The 25,100-nt window shown below is 44.5% G+C and overlaps 2 protein-coding genes across 28 annotated transcripts in view; one reads left to right on the forward strand and one right to left on the reverse strand.

The window, feature by feature from the left end:
- The window catches only part of Rbms2 (RNA binding motif single stranded interacting protein 2), an 83,542-nt gene extending 72,102 nt beyond the window's left edge, over positions 1 to 11,440 (forward strand). For 9 of the 15 annotated variants that reach the window (XM_074083678.1, XM_074083685.1, XM_074083684.1 and 6 more), the window contains 6 exons: positions 110 to 203; positions 4,205 to 4,282; positions 4,619 to 4,724; positions 5,711 to 5,791; positions 6,213 to 6,299; positions 6,532 to 11,440. In XM_074083678.1, the coding sequence (XP_073939779.1) occupies positions 110 to 203; positions 4,205 to 4,282; positions 4,619 to 4,724; positions 5,711 to 5,791; positions 6,213 to 6,299; positions 6,532 to 6,743 (658 nt within the window). In that variant the 3' untranslated portion in view covers positions 6,744 to 11,440. Of the gene's footprint in view, positions 1 to 109; positions 204 to 4,204; positions 4,283 to 4,618; positions 4,730 to 5,710; positions 5,792 to 6,212; positions 6,300 to 6,531 lie in introns of all 15 variants that reach the window. The other 6 variants (XM_074083680.1, XM_020163265.2, XM_074083679.1 and 3 more) reach the window with 5 other exon arrangements.
- Positions 11,441 to 11,802: 362 nt separating this feature from the next.
- The window catches only part of Baz2a (bromodomain adjacent to zinc finger domain 2A), a 40,587-nt gene continuing 27,289 nt past the window's right edge, over positions 11,803 to 25,100 (reverse strand). For 8 of the 13 annotated variants that reach the window (XM_074083662.1, XM_074083663.1, XM_074083661.1 and 5 more), the window contains 19 exons: positions 24,571 to 24,674; positions 24,197 to 24,262; positions 23,735 to 23,962; positions 23,340 to 23,594; positions 22,790 to 23,004; positions 22,417 to 22,491; positions 22,059 to 22,239; positions 21,897 to 21,977; positions 21,576 to 21,783; positions 19,742 to 20,394; positions 19,407 to 19,629; positions 19,154 to 19,309; positions 18,894 to 19,045; positions 16,755 to 17,044; positions 16,513 to 16,645; positions 16,252 to 16,398; positions 15,176 to 15,402; positions 14,920 to 15,063; positions 11,803 to 14,596 (listed from right to left, as the gene is read on the reverse strand). In XM_074083662.1, the coding sequence (XP_073939763.1) occupies positions 14,431 to 14,596; positions 14,920 to 15,063; positions 15,176 to 15,402; positions 16,252 to 16,398; positions 16,513 to 16,645; positions 16,755 to 17,044; positions 18,894 to 19,045; positions 19,154 to 19,309; positions 19,407 to 19,629; positions 19,742 to 20,394; positions 21,576 to 21,783; positions 21,897 to 21,977; positions 22,059 to 22,239; positions 22,417 to 22,491; positions 22,790 to 23,004; positions 23,340 to 23,594; positions 23,735 to 23,962; positions 24,197 to 24,262; positions 24,571 to 24,674 (3,704 nt within the window). In that variant the 3' untranslated portion in view covers positions 11,803 to 14,430. The remainder of the gene's footprint in view (positions 14,597 to 14,919; positions 15,064 to 15,175; positions 15,403 to 16,251; positions 16,399 to 16,512; positions 16,646 to 16,754; positions 17,045 to 18,893; positions 19,046 to 19,153; positions 19,310 to 19,406; positions 19,630 to 19,741; positions 20,395 to 21,575; positions 21,784 to 21,896; positions 21,978 to 22,058; positions 22,240 to 22,416; positions 22,492 to 22,789; positions 23,005 to 23,339; positions 23,595 to 23,734; positions 23,963 to 24,196; positions 24,263 to 24,570; positions 24,675 to 25,100) is intronic. The other 5 variants (XM_074083668.1, XM_074083669.1, XM_074083672.1 and 2 more) reach the window with 5 other exon arrangements.

A 25,100-nucleotide genomic window follows, 5' to 3' on the forward strand; every position in this document is an offset into this window, starting at 1 on the left:
TCTTGGTTTTCAAATAGCAGTTAGTGGGAAGTGGCTGTGCTTTTATTAGTATAGATATATACCTTGTGGTCTCCTGTGACTCCTTACTGAATAAAGTTCCTTCCTCCAGGTTTTACCCAACCCCTTATAACATCACTCCCAATAGGATGCTTGCTCAGTCTACGCTCACCCCATATCTTCCATCTCCTGTGTCTTCCTATCAGGTATGTTCACCTCCAAAAGAAGGTGTGATGGTTTTGCCTGCTGTGTGTTTTAGATGAAGGAATATAAGGCTAGAAAGTTCTTGTTTGGTTTTTCCTTTCTATATTATTATACACAAATGTTATATAAAAGCATTAAAATTTTTTATGTATTTGTGTAAATACAAACAGTACATATGTATGTACGTATGTATGAACAGGTGTGTATAGTGTGTGTATTTGCACAATTTTAGAGGTAAGCTTTTACTCTTTCCCCTACCTCCACAAGTAAACCCATGCTCACTTTCTACTGTATAGTACTTTCCATATATTTCTTCATGTGAACAAAAATATATATATATATATATACACATATGCATACATATAGGGTTTAGGCCTCTTGTTTATTTTATAAAAATTGGGCCATATTAAATATATATTTTATACTATATTCTTCTCAGTTAACAATACCTCAGACTAGTGATTTTCAAAGTGTGGTCTTCACGCCAGTGTATTGGTATTACCTGGGGACTTTTAGAACACACATTTTTTTACTTTACTCCATATCTACTGAATTAGACACTAAGGATGAGGCCCAGCAAAACTGTGGGGATTACCAAGCCCTGTAGGTGATTCTACTGCAGTTAATCTTGAGGTACTCTGCCACTTGAGCCATGTACATCTCCAGTCCGTTTTGCTCTTGTTGTGGAGATGGGGTCTCTAGAACTATTTGCCCAGGTTGACCTCAAATCCTGCTCCTCCTGATCTCAGTCTCCTGAGGAACTAGAATTACAGGTGTGAGTGATCAGTGCCCAGCTTAATTCTTTCTTTTTTAGTAGTTGCATTGTACTTCCTTCCAGAATTGATTTATATCCTGGTGAAGGATGTTCACTTAGATTTCAGTTTGGCTACTACAAATAATGCTTCAGAAGCTTTTCTTTTTTTGTTTTTTCAAACCCCAGCATTACTGGGATTTGAACTCAGGCCTCACACTTGCTAGGTAGGCACTCTACCACTTGAGCCACATTTTCAGTCCTTTTTTGTGTTAGTTATTTTTGAGATAGTCCTGCTTTTTTTGTCTGGGCTTGAGCTGCAGTCCTCTTGACCTCTGCTAGGATTCCAGGTGTGAACTACACACCCAACCAGAAACATTCTCGTGCCTCTATTCTTATGTATAAGTGCTTTCATTTCTGGAAGCTAGAGTCCCTGGAGTGGAATTGCTAGATTGAATAGTGTATGGATTTTCAGTTTTATAAATGTTGCCAGATTGCTTTCAACAAAAGCTGTGTCAATTCACATTTCCACCAGCAATGTGTAAGAATACCTATTTCCACCCCAACATTTTAAAAAACGTTTCCTGTTACCGGGCACATGCATATAATCTTATCGACTTAGAAGGCGGAGATTGGTTCCAGGCCAGTTCAGGCAAATAGTTCTTGAGACCCCATCTCCAAAATAACCAGACCAACATGGACTGGAAGTGAAGATCAAGAGGTAAAGCACCTGCTTTGCAAGTGCAAAGCCCTGAGTTCAAACCCCAGTCCCACCAAAACAAGATTCCTGTCCTAATGAATGTAAAGTACTTTGTTAACATTAATTTGCATTTCTCTGACTACACATGAACTTTTTGTCATATTTTGATTTGCTCTTTATTATTCTTATGTTTTGTCCATTTTTCTATTTAGTTGTTCTTTCCCCTCAACTTAATCCTTTTTTTGTTTTCCTTTTTTTTTTTAATTTTGTTTTTGGCAGTACTGGGGTTTGAACTCAGGGCTTTGCACTTGATATGAAGGCACTCTACCACTTGCATCACATATCCCCGGCCCTTTTTTTGCTTTAATTATTTTTCACATGAAGTCTCACATTTTTTGTCTATGTCAGTGTGGACTGCAATCCTATGTAGTTGGGATGACTGGCATACACTACCATGCCCAGTTTATTAGTTGAGATGAGGCCTCACTAACTTACTTTTTGCCTAAGGTGGCGTCAAACCTCAGTCCTGATCTCTGCCTCCCAATTAGCTAGGATTGCAAGTGTGAGCCACCATGCTCAGCCAGTTTAGTCCATTTTTCTATTTGGTTATTTGTCCATTTCCTATCAACTTGTACAAACTCTTTATATAAATATCAGTCCTGCTGGGCACTAGTGACTCACCCTTGTAATCTTAGCTACTCAGGAGACAGAAATCAGGTGGATCAAGGTTCAAAGCCAGCCTGGGCAAATAGTTCTCAAGACCCTATCTCAAAAATACCCAACACAAAACTGGCAGAGTGGCTCAAGCAGTAACATAAAAAAAAAAAAAAATAGACACACACACGCGCATGCACACACACACACACACACACACACACACACCAAGCCTCTCAATATTATCTTTAAAAAATATTTTTTCCAAATGTACCCTTTGTCTATTGACTTTGTGGTCCTCAGACTTTAGCTGTGTGTCAGAATTACTTGCAGAGTTTATTAAACCTAGATTACTGGGCACCATACCCCAGAGTTTCTGAATTAGGAAGTTTAGGGGAAAATACAAGAATGTGTATTTCAAACAAGTTCCTAGGTGATGCCACTGCTACTACTGGTGGTCTATGGACCATACTGTGGGAATCATTAGTTTTTGTCATGCAGAAGTTAAAGATTTGTATATAGTTACATATGTTTTTTTCTCTTATAGTTAGGATTAGAAATGCTTTCAGCCAGATAATAGTGTACATGCTATAGTCCCCTATATTATATATGTGGATGCCAAGATTTTATTTTATTGTATTACACTTAAATGTATAATCATCAGGAATTTATTTTTGTATATTTTATAAGGTAAGGGATCCTTTTATATATTTTTTTAGAATGTTAACCAGTTTTCCTAGTACCAAATTATTAAATAACACATCCTTTTCCCCTGTTGAACTGAAATGCTCTGGCGATCCATAATAAACTTTCTGTGTCAGTAAATTTGCCTATTTTATTGCTGTTTCTTTCTTTTGTAGTGCTGGGTCTTGTACATGCTAGGCAAATGCTCTCCCACTAACCTACATTCCCAGTCCAATTTACCTATTCTAGATACTTCATATGAATGAAATCATACAGTATGTGGTCTTTTGTGTCTGACTTCTTTCATTCAACGCTGTTTTTAAGTTTATCCATGTCTTAAGATGTATCATACTTCATTCTTTATGAATCAATAATATCCCTTGTATGGACATACCACATTTTATTTATCCATTTATCCATTGATAGCCATTTGAGTTGTTTCTACTCAAATGTTGGCCTATTATGAACAATATTGCTATGAATGTTCTTATGTAAGTTTCTATGTGGACATATGTTTCCATTTCACTGGAGTATAAAGCTAGTATATTTGCTGAGTTACATTGTAACCCTATGTTTAACTTTCTGAAAAACTGATACAGTATATTCCATAATGTATATTTTACATTCCTACCCACCATTTAACACACTATTTCTTTTTAATTATAGCTAGCCTAGTTGTACCCCATTATGGTCTTGATTTACATTTGAGCCTCTTTCATGTACTTATCAGCCATTTGTATCTCTTCTAATATAAATTCTTCTAAATAACCCCTTTGCTCCAGTTTTTTTTGTGGGACTGGGTTTGAACTCCCAGCTTTACACTTGCAAAGCAGGCACTCTACTACTTGAACCATGCCTCTAGTCCATTTTGCTCTGGTTATTTTGAAGATGGAGTCTCATGAACTATTTGCCTGGGCTGGTCTCAAACCGTGATCCTCCCAATCTCAGCCTCTCAAATAGCTAGGTGGCATGAGCCACTGGCACCTGGCACCCAATTTTTTTCTTTTCTTTTTTTTTTGGCCCCCAATTTTTAATTAAGTTATTTATTGAGATATATGAATTGTTAATGTTTTTTAAACATCTTTGTCTTAACATCTCTATATTCTGAGGGGATGTTTCAACTTTTGGAGAGTTTTGCTGAACATTCTCAGATCATTGATACAAACAGTAGTTTCTAGGCTGTTAACTTTTTTGTTTGTTTTTGCTTGCATCAGAGAGTGACTCAGACATCTCCTCTACAAGTACCTAACCCATCCTGGATACACCACCAGTCATACCTCATGCAGCCTTCAGTGAGTGTTCAGAAGTGGGCAGAAGCAAGAGGCAGTGTGATATAAAGCAAAATACGGGGCCTGATTGGCAGGGGATGGGGGGTGTGAGTTCTGGCTCAGTAAGTTGTGCAACCCGATTATAAGCCCCTATATTCTGTATGTTTGTTACTCCAGTCTGATTGTCAGAGTGCTTGCTCCTGTTACCTAGCTGGGTTACTGCTCACTAGGGCTTTTAATTTGGAGAATTTTAAAGTGTCTGCCTTCAGTGGTCCTAGTAGCCATTGATCATTGGATCATTGCTTTAGGCAGCTTCACAGGATGTTGTTACCTGACCTTTTCCTTTGTTGCTACCCTTAGGGTTCAGTTCTGACACCAGGGATAGATCACCCCATTTCTCTCCAGCCTGCTTCCATGATGGGACCTCTTACTCAGCAACTGGGCCACCTCTCTCTCAGCAGCACAGGCACGGTAAAGCAGAATATTTCTAATTATAAACTGCTACAGAGCAAGGAGTATCTGTGTAGAACTCCTTAGCATAAATACTTAAGATGAAGCCATTTTTGTGTCATTGAAGGCACACCCAGAATTGAAGATAAACTAAAAAATAATAATTATAAGTCAAGAATACAGTCATTCTGCTGTCCTGTCCCTTTTACCTGCTTCCTACTCATAAAACTAAACAAAGTGTGTCTGTCTGTGTATTAGTTTAAGACTTGGGGCTGGCAGAGTGACTCAAGTGGTAGAGTGCCTGCCTAACAAACATGAGGCTCTGAGTTCAGACCCCAGTACCCAAAAAAAAAAGACTTAATATACATTTCCTAGGAATGCTTACTAAAATAGTAACAGGAAGAATGGGTGAAGCCCAGTAGGTTTCTTTCAGGCCTGCTGCATTCTGACTCGTGCAGGAGGGCTGAGGAGCAGGAAAGGCAACGTGTTGAGGAACGGGCAGAAGGCAGTCAGGAAAGAGGGAAGTCATACAGGCAGAAGTATCTCTAAGCCAGTGCTCTTTAGGATGCCTGGAATGCTTTTAAGAAGCTATTGCATAGCCCAACACCAATGACTCATGCCTGCAATCCTAGCTACTTGGGAGAATGAGATCAGGAGGATTGCAGTTTGAGGCCAGCCTGGGCAAATAGTTCTTGAGACCCATCTCAAAAATAACTAGAGCAAAATGGGCTAGAGTTCTGGCTTAAGTGGTAGAGTGCCTACTTTGTAAGTGTAAAAAGCCTGGGAGTTCAAAATCCAGTCCCACAAAAAAAAAAAAAAAAGTTGCAAGGGCTGGAAGTACGGCTTAAGGGGAGTGGCACCTGCCTAGCAGGCATGAGGCTTTGTGTTCAATCCCCAGTGAACTCAGAACACATGCTTGCTAGGCCACTTGAGCCACTCTGCCAGCCCAGCATCAGTATTTAAAGCTTCCCAGTTGCCAACCATTGATGTTTTTCATTCTAGTATATGCCTACAGCTGCTGCTATGCAAGGCGCTTACATCTCCCAGTACCCCCCTGTGCCTTCTTCCAATGTTTCAGTCGAGGTAAGAGCATCATTTCTTTTCAATGAGGATAGGATGATGAAAAAGGCAGATTTTCTCTTAGTCAAGATGTTCTTCTCACAGCGATGCTGATTCTGTGTTCACAGTAGTGGGTAGATTTATGAACACAGGAAAGAAAACTTCATGGCCATCCAGAAGTTATATTCCCTTAAGTTGGCTAGTATGTCTTGGGAAGAGGGCAGGCTGCTATGAACATTGAGAAACTGCTAAAGTATTTTCCAGTGTGGCTGCACCATTTTACATTCCTTCCAGCAGAGTAGTGCTGTGTATGCACTGATGTGTGGGAGTACAGTGGGTGGGTTGGGGAGGCCACTCAGTTTTGGGTGGGTTTTAGTGAGGCCCCTTCAGTGGGACATAAGGACAAGAATTTATCAGATAACTCTCCTCCTTGGTTATGGCACAGGAGAGCAGCAGCCAGCAGAATCAAGTGGCAGTGGAGACACCCTCAGACCATGGGGTTTATTCTTTCCAGTTCAGCAAGTAACAGTGGGTAAGAACCTCATGCTAGGGTGTGGGGGCATGCCCAACTGGGTCATAGCACAGGTCTCATGTTTGTCATCACCCCTCTCTCCCACCATGATTCATACCTCTTGGGATTCCTCTCCCCATCTTTGTTGAATAGAAATAAACTGTTGGAGACGCTCCCAGACTCCAGAGGGTTAAACAGGTTACAGACCATCTGTAGGCCCTAAGGACTAACAATTGGCCATCATTTTTCATAGGCCTGGGCCTGGGAGAAGAAACCTCTACGCTCCTACCCTGTGCTGTTTCCCCATTGCTGATGGAGCCTAGGGAACCATCACTTTTTGTATATGCTACATTCAAGGAGATCAAAAACTTTTTTTCTTTTGCAAAGAAAGTTTTTTGCTTTGTTTTTAATTGCAATGTACTTTTTTCCTACCCCAAAGAGACATGGTGGCTGGAGCTTCTTTAGATGAAAAACTGTTTTTGATATGTTGGAATTACTTGGGAAAGCTTTTTAAATGATTTATTATTTCTTTAAAAACACAACAGAAAGATGTGGTGCTAGAACGCTGAGAGCTCTACTTGCTGAGTTTGGTTATGGACTTTTTATATATATATATATATATATATGCATGTGTTTTAAGAAAATATGCAGACTTTAAAATTTTTGTTTTGTAAAGTTCTCTGCTCATATACCGTCTTCACACATTTTTTGCCTTCTTTCTCTCAGATTGTTCATTTTCTTTTTTCCATATAGCTGAGCCTGCCTACTTTGCCTTTTTATAGTTTTTTATGTTTGTGAATTTCCTTTTTGAAAGAAATTTCATGTGGAATTGGGGAGGGAAAGGCCTGCTGGGCAAGGAACAAGGTAAAACACTAAGCAGGCAGTGAAAGGGGCTTTTTCCTCTGCTCTGTCACATTCTGGGGAAAAGACTAGACTTTGCCTACAGGAAGCAGAGATGTGACCTAGGCTTATTCAAGAAATGACCTCACAGCCTTTGGAAGTAAGTCACCCTTGAAGCAAATTTGGTAGAAGACTTAGGTCTTTCCTGGAAAGTTCCAGAAGACTGGACTGACTTCTGATTAGCTCTTCTCACTGCCAAGAGCAGCACCCTCTGAGGAAGTATCTTTTCCAGTTCCAGCTTTTTGGGAATGCCTGCTCTCCTGTCATCTGAAGGATCTTCTTTTTTGCCCCAGGTCTCTTCTCTGCTGCGTATCGCTGTGTTAAGTGCTCAGAGTCTTTGTAGCTGTGACCTTGCTGGATCCACTTAAGGCACCTTCCCCACTGTAGAAGATCTGCTGCTTCATGGTTCTTGGCTGGAGGTGGTTTTGTCCCCAGAAGGTTGTTGCCATTATCTGACATCTTTGCCATGCCTAGGAATGGGAGTGTGTGCGCTACTGGCATCTCATTGCTACAGACCATAGATGCTGCTGAACATCCTGTGGTGCACAAGGTCACCCCACTACCTCCAGCAAAAAATTAACTGGCTCAAAAATGTCAATAGTGCCAAGGTTGAGAAGCCTTGATATAAAGTGTTTCCCTGTCTTCTGGAGTGGGGTTCTCACCCCAACCCTGGACACAGTGCCTTTTTGACATTCATTGAACTGGCTGGGAGGGATGGAAATAGGACCTTAAATTCTTCCTAGGCTTTGACTTTTGACACCTCTGTATGCAGCAAGAGCTATTCTTGCAAGGCTCATGGTGGTTGTGCACATGCCAAATGGACATGTAACGTGGAGGGCTCACGTTGGGAACTGACTCTTGTGTGTGCTATGCATAGGTGAAAAGGGTCAGAGCTCTTTCAGCTGTGCAGAGTGACCTGCCCTCCCTGGTGTGTTTGGACTCCTTCTCCAGGGAACCAGGACATCAGAAATCATTTTCCTTCTTGTGGAAGGACAACAGAGAGCTAGGGTAGAAAAGGGCAATACATCCTATCTCATTATTTACAAGGTTAGGAAAGACGTTTTAAAAAGCCTCTGTGTTTTAACTATTCTTTTCTGCAAAACATGGCAGCACATGGAGACAGGTAGGAGAAAGCCTTTGCCCATCTTCTAAGAAGTAAGATCCTGCCCGTCTTCTTCCAGTCACTTCCTCATACACTGAAAGAATTCTCCCCTTCACTTCAAGTCCAAGTACTGGCTCAGAGGCTGCATGTAGAGGTTGGGTCCAGCTTTCCTTCCCTTCCCTCCCTGACTCCAGACTGTCCCTTTGTCCATCCTGGGGACAAGGAAGTCTGGGGCAATGGACAAGATAAAAAATGTAAAGAACAAATTTACCTCTGCTTTCTTCTCATTGCTACTTCCAACTGCAGGAAAAGCTTTATCCAGTGTAAAAGCCCCAAGAGCCTTCTAGAAGGGTTTAACTGGGCAGATAGTGCTTTTTGAGTGTCTAGCCCTCAGTAAACAGGAGTATACTACAGCTGCTTGCACCAAAGCTGCTTTCTTGTCCAGTGGCCTCAGAGAAAACAAACCCAGAATTCTGCTCATTTGACTGACAATAACTTGGAGAAGCTTTGCCTAATAGGTTTGTGAGGGTGGGGTTCCTGTAGAGAAACTTGTCACTGCTGTCCCTTTTCTGCCTCCCAGAACTTGATTCAGTCTCCTTTCTCTGTACCTAAAATATGTTCAAATGGCTTGTTTTAACTTTGAAATTATCTTTTGAGGTTTTCCTTGTGTGGATCTAATTGTTAGATTATTTTAATGAGTGCTTCTGATTGGGGCAGGTGTGGCAGGTAAGTGATGGGGGAGCCTGCACAGTTATTTTTATAGTGGTTAATCATACAAAGGAAATTTTTTTGCCTCTTTTGGTCTACACTTCTATTTTTCCCTTGTTAGCTCATTTCTGATGGTGGGTAATGACTGGAGAAAGGCAGGGCTGGGCTCTCAACACTATGCCTAGTGTTTTCTGAATCCTGTCTTCATGGAAGCCAGATCTCTTTCTATACTTTACATCTTACCCCTACTCATTGCAGATGCTTGTAACATTCTTAAAATATTTCAGTACTTAGTGCTTTTATGTTTTCAGTTAAACAGAACACCCCAGAGTCCACGCCTCAGATGGTGTAATCCGTTACTGGCTCTGAGCTTCCCATCTCATGTCAGTATTATTACTGCTCCTCTCAGGAGTGGAGGCAATGCTCAGACCCTAGATGATTGGACTTTTGAGGAGGACGCAAGTACTGCTAAGAATGACACTGGGGAAGGCTGCTACATTAGTGTTTGCAACTGAAGAATCTGAAGAGCTTCAGTCTGGGAAGCCTGATGGCTCCAAAGAGGTAGCAGCCCTTGTCCGTGATAGATAGGAGTGGGAGGAGGACATTATTTGCACTGAGGGTAAAGCACAACCTTGCTGCTCTACACGGGCCATCCCTGGTTGAGCCACTGCAGCCCCATTCCATTCCTCTTCCTAACTTGCTAACCAGTGAGTTTATTCATCCTCAGCACCTCCACTGTCCACAGGGCTCCCTATTCCAGTGTCAGCCCATTGGGGCCAGAGGCTCTGTGAGAGCCCTTGCTGGACTATTGAAGGAATGCCTGGCAGTAGTTGGTAGTCTTGCAGAAAAGGGGCCACTGCAAGCCAGATCTAGTGGCACATGCCTTTGTAATTCCAGGACGCTGGAGGCTGAGGCAGGAAATATAGAGTTCAAGGCCAGCCTGGCCTATAAAGACCTTGTCTCAAAAAAGAACCACTGGTGCTCTTAGGCAAATGCCTCACCTTCTGGTAAAGTATAAGCATTACACTCTTGAGGGCCTGCCTACTTTGCCTTCTTAGCCAAGAGTAATATACTTGGGTGGGTGGGCAGGTCCAGACTTGTCCCCAGCCCCTTTTTTTTTTGGACTAGGGATTGAACTCAGGGCCTTGTTTTTGTTAGGCAGGTGCTCTGCCACTTGAGTTACTCCACCAGCTTGCCTCCAGCCTCCTGGATCAAGTAGGCTTCAGAGAAGACGGTGGGTATCATATAAAAGCCAAGCTGTAGGGGTAGGTCCTAAGTCTTGTGACTTGTTACACTGATTCTTCCTCATTCCCTCTTAAACCAACCACTCCATTTCTGTGCATCCTGACTTTTAGATCCTTCCAAGCATTAGCACTATTAAAAGTTTATTCAGTTTTCACCTTCCTTCCATAAATTTTCCCTCAGCAGCTAAAACCAGCCTGCAGGGCTAGAGGTGTAGCCCAACTGGTAGAGCACCTGGTTGGGAATACAAAGCCCTGAATTCGAACCCCAGTACTGCCAAAAAGAAAAGAAAAACCAGCCTGTAGTTCTCTTATCTCTGTTGAACCCCATGTGACTATTAAAACACTAGGCGCTCTCATCACCTCAGTGACATTGCTTTCTTCCTGGCCTGTCCACTTCTATTTTGAAGCCTTCACTGTCCTGGCAGATCCCTTAACTTCCTTGTCCTTGTTACTCATCTACCTCACAGTCTCACAATTCAACAAGGGCACAAGCACCTAATTTACAATTTTTTTTTTTTGTCTTGTCTTCATGAAGGTTAAGAAAGGGCTCATGAACAAATGATGCAAAAACTCTTTGGGAGTTTCTACTTCTGGAATGTCTTTTCTGAGGAGTTTGGCTTACTGATCACCCTAGAATAGTATGAATTCTCCTGATAGGTCCTAGCGTGACAGGCCAGGTGGTATTGTGTGACCATCTCTGATAATAAAGTGGCTGGAGTTACCCCAGGAACATTGGAATAGATCTTAGAATTTAAGAGGCTGCCATATAGCTGAGAAGGTAACCAAGCACCAAAGAGGGAAGTTAGTGATTTTAGTAAGGCTGAAAGATGTTCCTTCTCCACCTCAACTCTTCAGAAGACAATTCTCCCAGCCTAAGGGGTAGTAACACTTTTTCAGTCTGACTAAACACATTTAGTACCCCATCACTGATGTCCTGACTCCAACACATACCCTTTCTGGGTAGGTGAATACTCTGTTGTGTGCACTAATCACCTTGGGGAGGAAATTAATTTATACTTAAAATACACTTTGTACATTTTTTCTTTATCCAGAGATGTCTAGTTTTATACTGTGTCTTATACTCTGTTTTAGGACAATCCCATCCTTCTAGCTTATTTTTCCTTTTCTAATCCCTGGATTTCTATTGTTCCTTATGTAGAGTTTCATTTTGGCTTACTTCAATTTAAAAAAATAAACAAAACACAAAAGCCTGTGTGTTGGTGTCTTATCTGTAAGTGGCAGGGGGGAGCTGGTGATAGGCTATATGTGCTACACAGGAACACAGGTGGCAGCTTAGGAAGCTAAGTCCCTTCTCACAAGGAGGAAGGAAATAGGTACACTGAATCTCACTCTGCCCCAGCACCTTAGGCTTTCAGACAGGAACCCTGAACTGATTCCATCCATAGAAGCAGAGGCCATGAAACAGGAATCATGCAGACTTCTGTACACTTTTTTAGAAGTTTAGAGATAAACCTATCTCATACTGAGCCAGTCATATGTGCTAACACCCGTCTACCCTTTAGGTATGTGTGAGAAACTATGCTAAAGGGAAGAGAAATACACACAGTCCTTTGAATCTCTATCAAATGTGGTTTTTATTCAACTGACAAGCACTTTTCTACAGCTGCACTTGTGGAACATCACATGGCAAAACAGGAGGGTTTTTTTCTCTAGACTTTTTTTTTTTTCCTTTTTTTTTTAACCTTATTAAAAATGAGATTGGTCCTAAAAATATAGAAAGAAATAAATTTAAATTCACAAAAAACTGTACATTATCAAAAAGTCACTAAAACACCACATTTGGTTATATAAAAAGTCAGTCCCTTTTGTTGTAAAAGGAACATGGAAACTTGGTGTTGATGGTGTGGTTTCTTGCTGTTACCAGATTGATGGGAAGGGGAAACAAAGGGGCAGGGAGTGAGTTGTCTTCATTTTTTACCTGCCTTCGCTACCAAATACTCTTGTCAGTAGAGAAAATCCACCTAGCTCAAGGGGCAGTGAAGATGAGGAAAAAAATGGACCCCTTTGATCATGCCCTATCCCTACCCCTGCTTCAGCCCCCACTTCCTCAAAATGAGTCTAGGACTCCACCCCACCTTAAGAGTGTCTGGTCCCTAGGGAAAGAGATGAAGCTGGGAGAGGAACACAAAGCAAGAACAAGTGAAACTTCATTCCCCTTATCCACCTCACCTCTAACCATGAATTAATCTAGTATGTTTTATGCCAGGGGAAAATTGCCATGGGGGAAAAAAAAAAAAGGAGCCCCCAACTATTAACAGTTCCAAACATCTAACACAAAGTTTGTTACGGCGCAGTTATTTAGATAAAATATAAATATTTATGCATAATATAAAGTCAATTCAAATAGTCTTCAATCCACCTCTTATTTAAAAGCAAAAAAAAAAAATCTCAAATAAAATTAAAAGTTTTGAGGTTTATCTGACAAAAAAGGCGACTTTAGAAATAGGCCATGGGGAAGAAGGTATGTAAAAGGAATAAGAAAGGGGCTGCCCAGGCCCTATACTGCCCCCACCCCCTCCAGTGCTGCCAGAAGTATAAGGAATGCTCCACCTCACCTGGCACCCTCTGCCCCCAAGAGAACATTTCTTGGATGTCTCAAGCTCTCTGCTTAGGCCAGCCAGCAGTCACCTCCCCAGTGCAAGTACCCGTAATCTCTGATGGGAGGGGCTCTGCTGAGCAGGAAAGCAGGGGCCAGGGGCCCATGGCTATAGCCTGGAGTTAGCAGCTTTCCTCTCACATGTTGGGGGCTTAATTTGGGCACAGTCACACAGGGCAGTGGTAGACCCAGAACCCCTTCCCCCTGCCTCTCCTGTTCTCCATGGTCTCTGCTGCTGGGGAAGGGGTCTAGCATATGAAGTAGATGAAGGAAAGCACAACTAAACCCACAGATGCGCATAGGTTAGGAAAGATCCAGTTCTACCCCTCTCCATGCAAAAGCTTAAGATTCAAAGCTCCAGAGAGGAGTGGGAGTTCCTGCTGAAAGATTGCACAGTTTGAAGAGGCTGGAATACAAATGACCAGGAGAGAGAGGGAGACACACCTTGTCCCTAGGGAAATAGTTCCTGTGGTTTCCCAAAGACAAAAAAGTGATGAATGAAACAATGAGAAAGATGGGAGTAAAAACAGACACTTGGGGAAACTAAATGGATCCCATCAAACAAAACAGGGTCACTCACACTTGCTAACTCAATCTCTCTCTCTCTCTCTCTCTCTCTCTCTCTTTCTCTCTCACACACACACACACACACACACACACACACACACACAAACTTCTCTCCCTCCGAGGCCAGTCAAGTGCTACCTGGCCTCCATCTCAGACGTGCGCCCAAACTCAGCAGTAGTTGTCCCTGAGGAGTTCCCAAGAGGGAGGTTTGGGAAGGAGGCTGGAAGGCCCAGGGTGCCTGCCTGCCCTCTCCCCAGCCACTGAGTTTCAGAAAAGGCTGGAAACTCAGCATGTGAGGAGGATCCAACATTTAAGGGGATAGCTGTTGGCAGGAAGATGACAGAAAGACAGGGACCTCTGAACTTTTTTTCCTTTGAAGAGGAAAAAAGATTTAGGAGGAAAGAACCCGTACACAATAGTTTGCCATTATTAGATGAGAGAAAATCTGGAAAATGGGGGGGAAGAAAGAAGAATGGAGAGGAAGTGAGAAGCAGGGGAGGGACTGAACACGGAAGCAGCATGGTCAGGGCCCGGTGTCCGGCGCGACACACTTGGGAGTTAAGTCCACTTTACTGGCCGTCACTGCGGGTCCGCACACAGTACAGAGTGTTTCTCGGTTTCACACATTCACTAGAACTATTGCTATTGTTAAATAACCCCAGAATGCTGGGGCATGTACAGGGAAGGAGGAAGCTGGGAAGAGGAAATAGGGACTTCTTTTCCCTTTCCCACTTTTAATTAGGAAATAAAATAGAAAGGAAAAAATTCTTTCTTTTTTGGCTTTCAGTCCAGAAGGACCTCATCTCTGCACCTCTTATCTGAGGAGCAAGAGGAGGAAGGGAGAAAAGGGGACTAGGGACAAGAGGATGTAGGCGCTGCCAAGGCCAGGGTCAAAATCAGAGTTCTATCTGACTTAAGTCTGGACCGAGGGCAGCATCAGCAGGTGAGAATGGCAGGTTTTCTTGTTTGGAAGGTGGGGGAGATGCCACAAGATGACTCCCCACCTTCCTTGCCTCACAGGTTGGCCTGTTTTCCCTGATAAAACTCCTCCCAGCGGCTCTCAAAGAAGCGGCGCATGATGTGCCCGGCCTTGCCCACTTCGGAGTCATCTTCATTGAAGGTCTGGCAGTTGTCAAAGACCAGGAGGGCGTCAGCTGCAAACTCCTCAGAGCTGCTGTACCTGGAAAGGGATGGAGGCACAGTTGTGAGCTGGTTAAGAGTTGCAAAGTAAACTGGGCACAGTGCCTCACGCCTGTAATCCTCGGTACTCAGGAGGCAGAGAACAGGAGGATTGTGGCTCGAAGCCAACCCAGGCAAATAGGTTTCGAGACCCTATCTCGAAAATACCCAACACAGAAAAAAGGTTGGTGGAGGGGCTCAAGTGGTTGGGCACCTCCTGCCTACCAAGCATGCGGTGCTGAGTTCAAGCCCCAATACCACCAAAAAAAAAAAAAAGAGCTGCAAAGTAAGAGAACTAGGGAGTGAACAACGCGGGCTACTTACCCTCCCCGGAGCAGCCGTTCCCGCATGGTGGAAAAATCCATAGGGTTCTTGATGACGCGGCGGTATCCACTCACCAAACGTGGGTTCACAGGCTCCAGGAAAGGCCAGGCAGCATCATGGGACTCCATCTCCATCAGGATAATCCTATCAGTGCAGAGATCATGAAGGTCTGTCCCTGCAAGCACATGCTGACCCGTGCCAGCCCTCTCCTCTGGCAGAAGGAGAGCAAGCTGTCCCCAGAATTCACTTAACTCACTCGCAAAACGTGAGATCATTGTGATGGGTCCGCATTGAGAATCGCCGCCGCTTGGAGGGAGACAGCCCTTCTTCTGCGTACCGAGACACTACTGGGCTTTCTTGGCCCCTTGATAGTACCCGGCGCCGGCGGCCATCACCCTCTGGAAAGTTCAGTGAAAAACCACTTTTCCGCTTCTGGCCTCGCTTTGGGAAACCAGGTTTCTGAGTGAATTCTTCCTCTACCTGCTGAGGACAGGAAAAGATGGGGTCAGCAACGGCTAGGGATGCACTCTGCTTGCATCCTGCTTGCATGCGGGGGATGATCTCACATGATCTGCAGGGAGAACGTGGTGATCTTGGGATGAGAGGCAGGATCTGTGAACTAAGGGGACTCCTCCTTTCTCTCTCCAGGACCAAGAATGGGGGGTTGGGAGTCACTCACATCTCTGTAGTGGTGCCCTCAGGGGCATCACTGGGTGTGCTGAGCAGGGCCTTCTCCAGCACCACCCCAGAGGCTCCTGCAGGTACTGCTGCTCCACATTCTCTTCCAGGGCAACAGAAGCCCTACCTCAGTGTGACTGAGGCTTCAAAATACTTTCATACACAAGCCAGCACGTGAATTTACTCATATAACCCAATTAGGGAAGGCATGAGTAAAGGGAAAGTTATAATTTTTTTTGGTGGGGCTGGGGTTCAAACTCAGGACTTTGCGCTTCACTTGAGCCACACCTCCAATCCATTTTGCTCTGGTTATTTTGGAGATGGGGTCTGGTGAACTATTTGCCTGGGCTGGCCTCAAAACTTGATCCTTCTCATCTCAGTATCCCAAGGAGCTAGGATTACAGGTGTGAGCCACTAGTGCCTGGCCAGTTATTATTATTTTAGAGAGAAAGCAACTGCAATGGAGACTACAGAATTTAAGTGACTTATCCAAAGGAATTCCAGAACTTGGGTCTCTTAACTCTCTGTCAGGAGCTCATTTCAAGGGGAGACTGAGGGTGTAAGGAACATCTATAGGCCGGGTGGTAAACAGGATGGAAAAGAAAATCTTTTGACTTTTGCATGGGGGTGGGAATGAGAGAGCAGAAGACTTACCTGGGCTAAACAGACAGCACAAAACCAGTCTCCTTCTGGGACAGCCTCCATCTTAGGCCGATGGCAGTAAATGTGGCAGCCCCGGTCACACCCATCACAAAGCAGAAGAAACTCATCATTGTCACCCTTCCGGCAGACTAGACAGGTCTGGACCAAGGTTTTGAGGAGGCAGAATGAGCCCTTAAGCCTTTGCCTACCAATGACCCCACCCACCCTGCCCAGCTGGCTCCTCAGCCTTCGCAGGCTCTCCCAACCTCTTACCACTTTGTTGACAGATTTCTCCCAGGCAATGGACCTCTCCAGCTGGCCCACACACAAGCACACTTGGGCTGCACTCCGGCACCGCTCAAGTGTCTGGCGCCAGACACGAACACGAGGGGTGATTTCATATGATCTGCAGGGAGAAATGTGGTGATCTTGAGATGAGAGGCAGGATCTGTGAACTAAGGGGACTCCTCCCTTCTCTCTGTAGGACCAAGAATGGGGGGGTGGGAGTCACTCACATCTCTGTAGTGGTGCCCTCAGGGGCACCATTTGGTGTGCTGAGCAGGGCCTTCTCCAGCACCACCTCATGGGCTGGCCAGAGAGGCTCCCGCAGATATCGCCGCTCCACATTCTGTTCCAGGGCAGCCAGTCGAATCACAGCTAGGTCCAAAGGGTTGGTACTTTTCCGCTGAGGTGCAAGCCCTTCCCTGATCCGACCTCTCCAGGTGATATCCTCCTGGGAGTCAGGTAGATGCTCACAGTAGACCAAGTCTTCACGGGTAGAGTCTGGGCTAGGACATGTCCAGCCCTTCAGTTAAAAAAGAGGAGTAAGAAAGGATGAACAAATGGGACTGCATCAAACTGAAGAGCTTCTGCACAGGAAAAGAAATAGTCATTCGACTTAGCCTACAGAATGAGAGAAAATTTTTGTCAGCTATTCATCTGATAAGGGACTAATAACCAGAATCTACCAGGGAGCTCAAAAAACTGAACTCCCAAAAAATCAACTACCCAATGAAGAAATGAATTGAATAGGGACTTTTCAAAGGAAGAGGTACAGATGGTCAATAAATACATGAAGAAGTGCTTGACTTCCCTGGCCAAAAAAGAAATGCAAATCAAAACTACACTAAGATTTCATTTCACCCCTGTTAGAATGACTATCTTTAAGAATACAAACAACAGGGTGGGGGCAGGGGGGAGAAATGAACCAAGCCTTGTATGCACATATGAATAATAAAAGAAAAATGAAAAAAAAAATAAATAAATAAAAAGTACATTGGGAAAAAAAAAAAAAGAATACAAACAACAATAAAGGTTGGTAAAGATACAGAAAACAGGAACCCTTAAACATTTGGTAGGAATGTAAATCAGTACCATCATTATGGAAAGCAGTACGGAGATTCCTTAAAAAACAAAAAATAGAATTACCATATGATCCAGTGATACTACTCCTGGGCATCTACACAAAGGAATGTCAAGATACAATAGAGACAACTGCACACCGATGTTGACTGCAACACTGCTCACAATAGCCAAGCTATGGAAACAACCCAGATACCCTACAACTGATGAATGATTTAAGAAAATGTGCTATACTGCTCCTGGAGTGGCTCAAGTGGTAGAGCATTTACCTAGTTAGCATGAGGCCCTGAGTTCAAACCCTAGTACCACCCTCCCAAAAAAGAAAATGTATGTGGAAGATAAACATATACACAAAAATAAACATAATCACATACACATTTATATACAGAACACATTCATACTAGTGGAACTACTCTATAGCACACAGGGGAGGAGGGAAAGGATAAGGGCATGATAGTCAACAATACTGAAATACATTACATCTGTGCAATTAGAGGATATAACTGTAAGTACTGAAAGCGACAATAAGGGAAAGGAGGAAAAGGATAAGGGAGAGAAATAGAGGCGGCTAAACTGACCAAAGTACAGTATAGTAACAGCTGAGGTACCCCTCTGAACATGGACTTCGGAATTAAAATGAAAGATAGGACTGTAAAACAGGTACCAAGATGGGAGTACCTGTGGGAGGGGGAGGGGGAGTGGAGGAGTTGAAGGTAAGGGAATATGGTTGGTGGGCTTTGTACACATAAATGGAAAAAAAAAAAAAAAAGGAAATAGTCAAGTGCCGGAGGCTAATGCCTGTAATCCTAGCTACTCAGGAGGCAGAGATTGGGAGGATCCTGGTTTGAAGCCAGCGAGGGCAAATAGTTTGTGAGACTGCATCTTGAAAAAACCCATCACAACAAAGGGCTGGTGGAGGGGGAAAAACAAAAACAAACAAACAAAAAAACCCCACTTAAGGTCATGGTAGCCAGGCACTGGTAGGCTCATGCCTGTAATCCTAGCTACTTTGGAGGCTGAGATCAGGAGGACCGAAGTTCAAAGCCAGCCTGGGCATATAGATCCCATCTCCAAAATAACCAGAGCAAAATGGACTGAAGGTATGGCTCAAGCAGTAGAGCTCCTGCTTTCTAAGTACAGAGCCCTGAGTTCAAACCCCAGTCCCACCTCTCCACCCCTCAACCCCATAAAGAGGTCGTGATAGATCGCTTTGGAAATGGGAACCAATAAGAGTTCAAGGGTTTAATGCCCTCCCCTGAATAATTCCCTAACCAGTGCCAATCCCTGTATACCCGAATCTGCAGATCAGACAGGATAACCCGCTGTTCCAGCTCTTCTACCCACTGAAGCACAGCTAGGTCTGTCTCATATGTCTTCTCCTTGGGGCACCAGCTCATAATCCCTTCTTGAAAGGCAGGTAGCTGACAAGACTCAAAGATGGGATCTAAGGAAAGAGAAAGCAGAAGAAGCCCATCAGGCTGTTGTCCATAGCAGCAGTTCAACACTTACCCTGGGCTCTTCAGCTCAGGCTGGGTCAAGGTTATCTAATTACCAGTTGAGGGCCGTAAGCAGACTTCCTGCAAGAAGTCCCTGTGCTTGTTAAGGTGTTTGTGAAGTGCCTTCTCCCGGATGCCTCGGGGATGTAGGGCCTTGAGCATGGCATCCAATGTCTGAGGATCTTGGATCCACCACCAGCCTGAACGCATCTCTGTAAACACAGGTATGTGTGTGGGGGGAGAGGAGAGTGAGAACCTGCCACATTGGATACCACTATTACCTACTGTACTCCTCCCAAGATCACTTACCAGGGGGGACAGGCTGGGCTGTCAGCTGGGTTAGGTAACGCTGCTCCATCTGCTTGAAAAACTTGCTGGGAGGCCTCCCTCTCCGTTTTGGCTGTCCCTGCCCTGTGGGACTCTGTGGCATTTCTCCAGAGTCACCTGCTCGCCTTTTAGGGGCCATCCCAGGAAAGTGGGTAGAAGAGAACTGCACTGGAGAATAGGGATTGGCAGCACTGGGTTTATTCATCTGTGAATAAGAAAGGACAGGGTATCTCAATGTTTACAGGTTCCCTAAACTTTAGGCAACACCTAGCCAATGAAGCCTGTGGGAAAAATACACACTAATTCTAGCTACTTACTGGCTTAGAGGAGGCAGGCAGCTGAAGGGAAGGAGTGGGTTGGTCCTCAGAAACTGCAGGGGGTGGTGTAGGGGCAGCATTACAGGGCATGTGTGCAGAGAAGTTAAACCAGGGTGCTTGAGGATCAGGACTGGCTTCTGCCTCATCGGGCTCTGGCTCATCTAGGGGCTGTGATGGGCCTGGGTCTAGTTTTCCTGGACTGCTATCAGGTGTGAGGACTGAGCTGCTCAACAGGGAGCCATGGTTCTGAGTCTGGCTCAGCCAAGATAGGAAGGCTGACTGGCTGAGGTCATGCTGGCTCTGACCCAGAGACAAAGGGGAGCCTTCTGGCTCCAGGAACCCATTATGGGACTGAGAATGGGAATGAAGCTGGGGCTGGACAGGAGCCTGAAGCTGAGCATGATACTGATCTTCTGGTGGAAGCTGAGACTGAGGCTGTTCTGAATCTGGACCTTTGACAGGGGCCTTAATATGCCTAGATTGCAGAGACCCAGGCTTAATTTTTCGGGGTCGGCCTCGGGTCCGGGCAGGAGAAGCCACAGAAGTGGTGGAGCCAGCTAACTCCCTCTTCACAGAGAAAACGGCAGGGTTGGGTGCTGGATGGGCTGCCAGCTTCCAAGAGTCAGTTTCCTGCTTTATCACATCTTCAGGAACTGTAAAGAGAAATAAAAAGCTTAAGACATACACTGCTATATAAATGGGGAAGAAAAAGTGTATGAAGACAGGATATGTACTTTCTTTTATTCTTGGACTTAATCTCTTCATTGATATTATTGTCTATGTTTTCCTAAGTGATCAGCAGTAGCAGAACCATAAGCTAAAATCAGATGAGAATCAACTATATACTAAGCATTACTCGTTTTTTCTTTGAGAATCAGTTTTACTATGCAGCCCAGGCTGGCCTCAAACTCGTGCGCTTCCTGCCTTAGCCTCCTGAGTGCTGGGGCCACAGGCCTGCACCGCCATTATTAGTACTTTTTTTTTTTTTTTTGGTGCTGGAGGTCAAACCCAGGGCCCATGCTGTGTGCTGCCACTAAGTTACACCCTCGCTGTTAAGCAATATTTTTAATTAGGAGTATTAACTCACTTTAATGCTTTAAGTCTTAAGAAGCACATTCAGCACAAATCATACAGAACAAACAGCCCCAATCACAAATGAAGAAGCGGAAGCGCACTGCTGGCAAATGGCAGCGAAGGCACATGGGCGGCCACTCTGAAACCCAAGGCCTTGTGCGTGCCAGGCGTGTGCTCTTAACCCCCATTCTGAGCTACAAACTCAGACTCAGCCTGTGCTTTTTTTTTTTTTTTTCTGGAAGTACTGGGGTTTGAACTTAGGGATTTACAATTGCTAAGCGGGTACTCTACCACATGAGCCACACCCCCAACCCTTTTTGTTTTAGTTATTATGTTTTTTTCTTCAGTTATTTTTTGAATAGGGTCTTGCACCTTTTGCCTGAGTCAGCCTTAACAGTGATCCTATTTACAACTTGTGTGTGTTGGGTGACAGGTGCACACCACCACACCCAGCTTATTGGCTGAGATAAGGTCTCACTAACTTTTTGCTTGGGCCAGTCTCCAGACTTGAACCTGGATCCTCCTATTCTTCAGAGTAGCTGTGATTACAGCTGTGAGCCACTACACCTGGTGTGAGCCTGGGATCTTAACATCTATACTATATACTGATTCCTATAAAATGAAAGAAGCCTAAGACCACTATTTAAATTTTATTAGGACTCAAATTCAGGCTCTCTCTCTCTCTCTCTCTCTCTCACACACACACAGACACACACACACACACACACACACACACACACACACACACACACACACCTACCTAAGCTCCCCTCTGTTCCTTCTACAAAAATACCAGTCAAATATGGCAACACCCAGTAGCGGCGTTTGTAGCGGTCCTGACCCAAGGAAACTGCCCGAAGCATCTGGGATGACTGTAGCAGCCTTTTACGAAAGAAGATCTGACGCTGGGTAAGCAGTGGAAAAGGAAGGTGAATAAAGAACATTTCCAATTTCAGTGATGAATTCATCTAGTATATGGGAGAAATATAAGATTCCCTACAGAATTGATAACCATCTCAGAAGATGGTCAATTCTTCCCCAGCCCTTACCTCCAACACTTGGAAGGTTAGAATTACAATACCTTACTGAGTTTTTCTATGTGGCGCTCTAACTCCGGAATGCTAGATGTTGTAGCATCAATCTGGAGAGAAACAAGTGGACACTGAGAAAAAAAGAAGTTATCAGATTTAAGAAAGAGATACTGATTCTCTTCCACTTTTCTTGGTCTTGGGCACTGGGGTACCTCTCCATCTCGCCGACCCTTGCGGCCATAGACAGCTGCTGTAGTCTCTTCCTCTTCTTCCTCTTCCATGCCGCTGGTTTCCTCCATGATCCGGGAACTGCGCCTCCGTCCCAGGCCTTCCTCTGGTCCTTCCATCTCTACCTCAGGTCGCCCAGTTCGCTTGGACAAAGCAGTTTTTAGTCTTAAAACACATGAAGAGAGATTAAGGGACACTGTGGTGAGGAACATGATAATGCCAAAAAACAAACATAAATCATCCCAAGGGAAGGGCATCATGTTCCAGGCAAAGTCCTACCTATGCTTCACACTTTCCCCCTTCTCCCCTCTCTCTGGGCTCTACCCCTTGTCCTGTCCCTACCTCCGGAGCCGGCCTTCAACAATCCACTTGTTTTTCCTGCAGCTGGACATACTCTCCAAAGTCTTGTCAATCTCGCTGCACGAGAATAGGAAATGGTATTTTGAGGTAGAAGTAGCAGCACAAAAAAAGTGAAAGGAGGCTCTTAAGGGTCAATGGGGCTAAAGGGAGTTCAGCCTAGAACCTAGATTGGATGAATGGCAGAGGAAAGCTAAGTTTGTCCAGGAAGGGCACTGAAATTCAGTTCCAAGTCACTCTAGTATCTTCACAGCATGGCAGCAGACACATCACCAAGGACTTCTGGATGGCTAAACCCCTCCCCCACCTCATTCTGACACAAGGCAAGGGATAACCATCCCCACCCCCTGCCTCTCACTTGATGATGAGTGTGGAGCCGTTGAGCTCATGCACAAGAAAGGCTAGGACAGCAGCCTTCCGTTGGGGTGGCTGGGCTTGAAAAGGCTGGGTACGCAGGCTGTCACAGAGGGCTGGCTCCACTCCATATGCCATGAGGAAGCAGCGCAGGATCTCAGATACATTGTCTCTTGTCAGTGGAATCTCAGATACCTTCTCTCCCAAGATCTTTAGGGACTATTTGGAAGAGGAAGAACAACTCAAATTGGGTAAACCTGGGAGAAAACTATAGGGTCAAGATAGAACAAGAGGAAAAGAATGCAAATTGGTAGGACAAGATGAAAAAACTATAAAGGAAAACTACAAAAGGAGTAAGATAAAGGAAAATGAACAAAATAAGATGTGTCAGAAAGAAAAAGAAACAGGAAAAATATAAGGAAAATTCAAGCAGGAAGAAGCTACATCTCCCTTACTTCTCCAGACTTTAGGGTAGGACTTTTCTTTTTCTCTTAAAGAGAAAGCAAAACTGAGACAAAGCAGGCCCTCCCAGCCTGCCTAGGAAAGGAGCTTACCTGACAGTAAGAAGGCAAGCCGGGGTCATAGAGTGCAGCTTTCAGGAGCCGCACCAGCAGATCTTGCACTTTGCCCAAGCTGTCACCTTGACACAAGAGTCCCTCTTGCAGGACTCCCAAGCTAGGCACATCTTTGGTAGGGTCAAAGCCTAGCACCTTGCCGAAACTGTGCAGGAACTCCACGATAATCAAGCAGTCTGAGAAGGCTCTACTGGGCAGTGTCAAACCAGGAATGCGTGTGAAGTCAGGCAGGGGCTGGAGGGATAAAAGTGGTAGGTGTCCTGTTAGACTTAGCAGAGGCAACAATTTGAATGTCCAGAGGTCCTTTCTTTAAAAGAAATGTCCTCAGAGCTGGTCCCTCCATGACCCAGGAACTGTTACTTTCCCCTCACTACCTGGTGGTCAGCCAGACACATATCCTCTGTGGGTTTCTTCATCTCCTCCAAGATCACCTGCTGCCTCTGCCGTTCCTCCAGGCGCCTCTGTGTGGCCAGGGTCTTTTCTGCTTTACAGGCTGGCTTGGCTTTGACTACCTCTTCCTTCATTTTTACCTTCTCTTTCTTTTCCCTCTTCATTTTTTCCTTCAGTTTTTCCTGCTTTATCTTTACCTTTTCCTTCTCAGCCTGCACAACCAAGGGAAACACAAGGATGTCATAAAGATACCAGTCACCACTCTTTCCTGGTCCCAGCCCCTCCCAACCTTAAGTGTTCAAAAAAATCAGTTCGGTGACTTAAAAATTAGACTTGGAAACTGGGGATGTAGTTCAGTGGTAAAGCATTAGCCTAGCTCTAGTCTGGGTTCAATCCCCAACACTGCAGGAAAAAATTAGACTTGCCAAATGTGTACATGCACGTACCTTAAATTTCTTCTTAGTGTCCTTTTGCTTTAAGCTCTTGGTATCTTGTTTCCTCTTGTTTCTGGCCTGTAAACCATAAGGGAAGTCATTTCTCCTCAAACTCTGAAAGCATCTCTGCTTGGGCTAGGATTCAAAAACAGACAAGGGTGCTGGGGAGGAGAGGTAAGAGATGGGATGATGAGGGGTTGGCAATGGATCAATTCTCTCACCCTAGAGATGCCCACATCATCCTTGAACAAGTCCAATTCTCTAAATCAAGCCCAAGAAAGTTCAGGGTAATGAATATATGCTGCTATATAGCAGGGAGCAGATGTGGGAGATGAAGAAAAGATGAACCAGGTTGTAGGAAAAGTAAGCCCAATGATGTCCCTCACCTGCCCCTGCACAGGAGTCTGACACTCTCCTCGCTGTACCTTCTGCCTCATCTTCTTTTTGCTTTTACTCATCTTTGCTTTATTATCCTCTTCATTAAGTGTTTCTGTGAAGGCAGAAAGAAAAATGAAATGAGTGAGGCAAGAAACCCGATGCTTGGCATCCAGGGCCGCACATAACCTATCACAAAGCTGGCTTCTTAAGCAACTCCCTGAACAACCTAGAGTACTTATTTTAAGTGTACACAATAAAATGTTGGGACAACCATGGGGTTGTAGAAAGAATTCAGTATCTCCTGTCCAGAAGCAGCAGTCCCTGGCCCTAACTTAACTGCATGGAAAGTAGTCCAACTGATGGAAAAGAAGCCACAATGGCAGCTTATCCTTGCAGCCTGTCTCTTTCCCAGGTTACCTAACAAGGGCAGGAATGCAGGCTGATTTTTAGTGCAGAGAGTGCTGAGAAAGAAAAAGCCAAACTACCAGGAGAAAAGGGTAGTATTTTGGAGCACTGATTAACCAAGAGTATGCCACAA

This window comes from Castor canadensis, chromosome 8 (genome assembly GCF_047511655.1).
Source record: "Castor canadensis chromosome 8, mCasCan1.hap1v2, whole genome shotgun sequence".
NCBI lineage: Eukaryota > Metazoa > Chordata > Mammalia > Rodentia > Castoridae > Castor > Castor canadensis.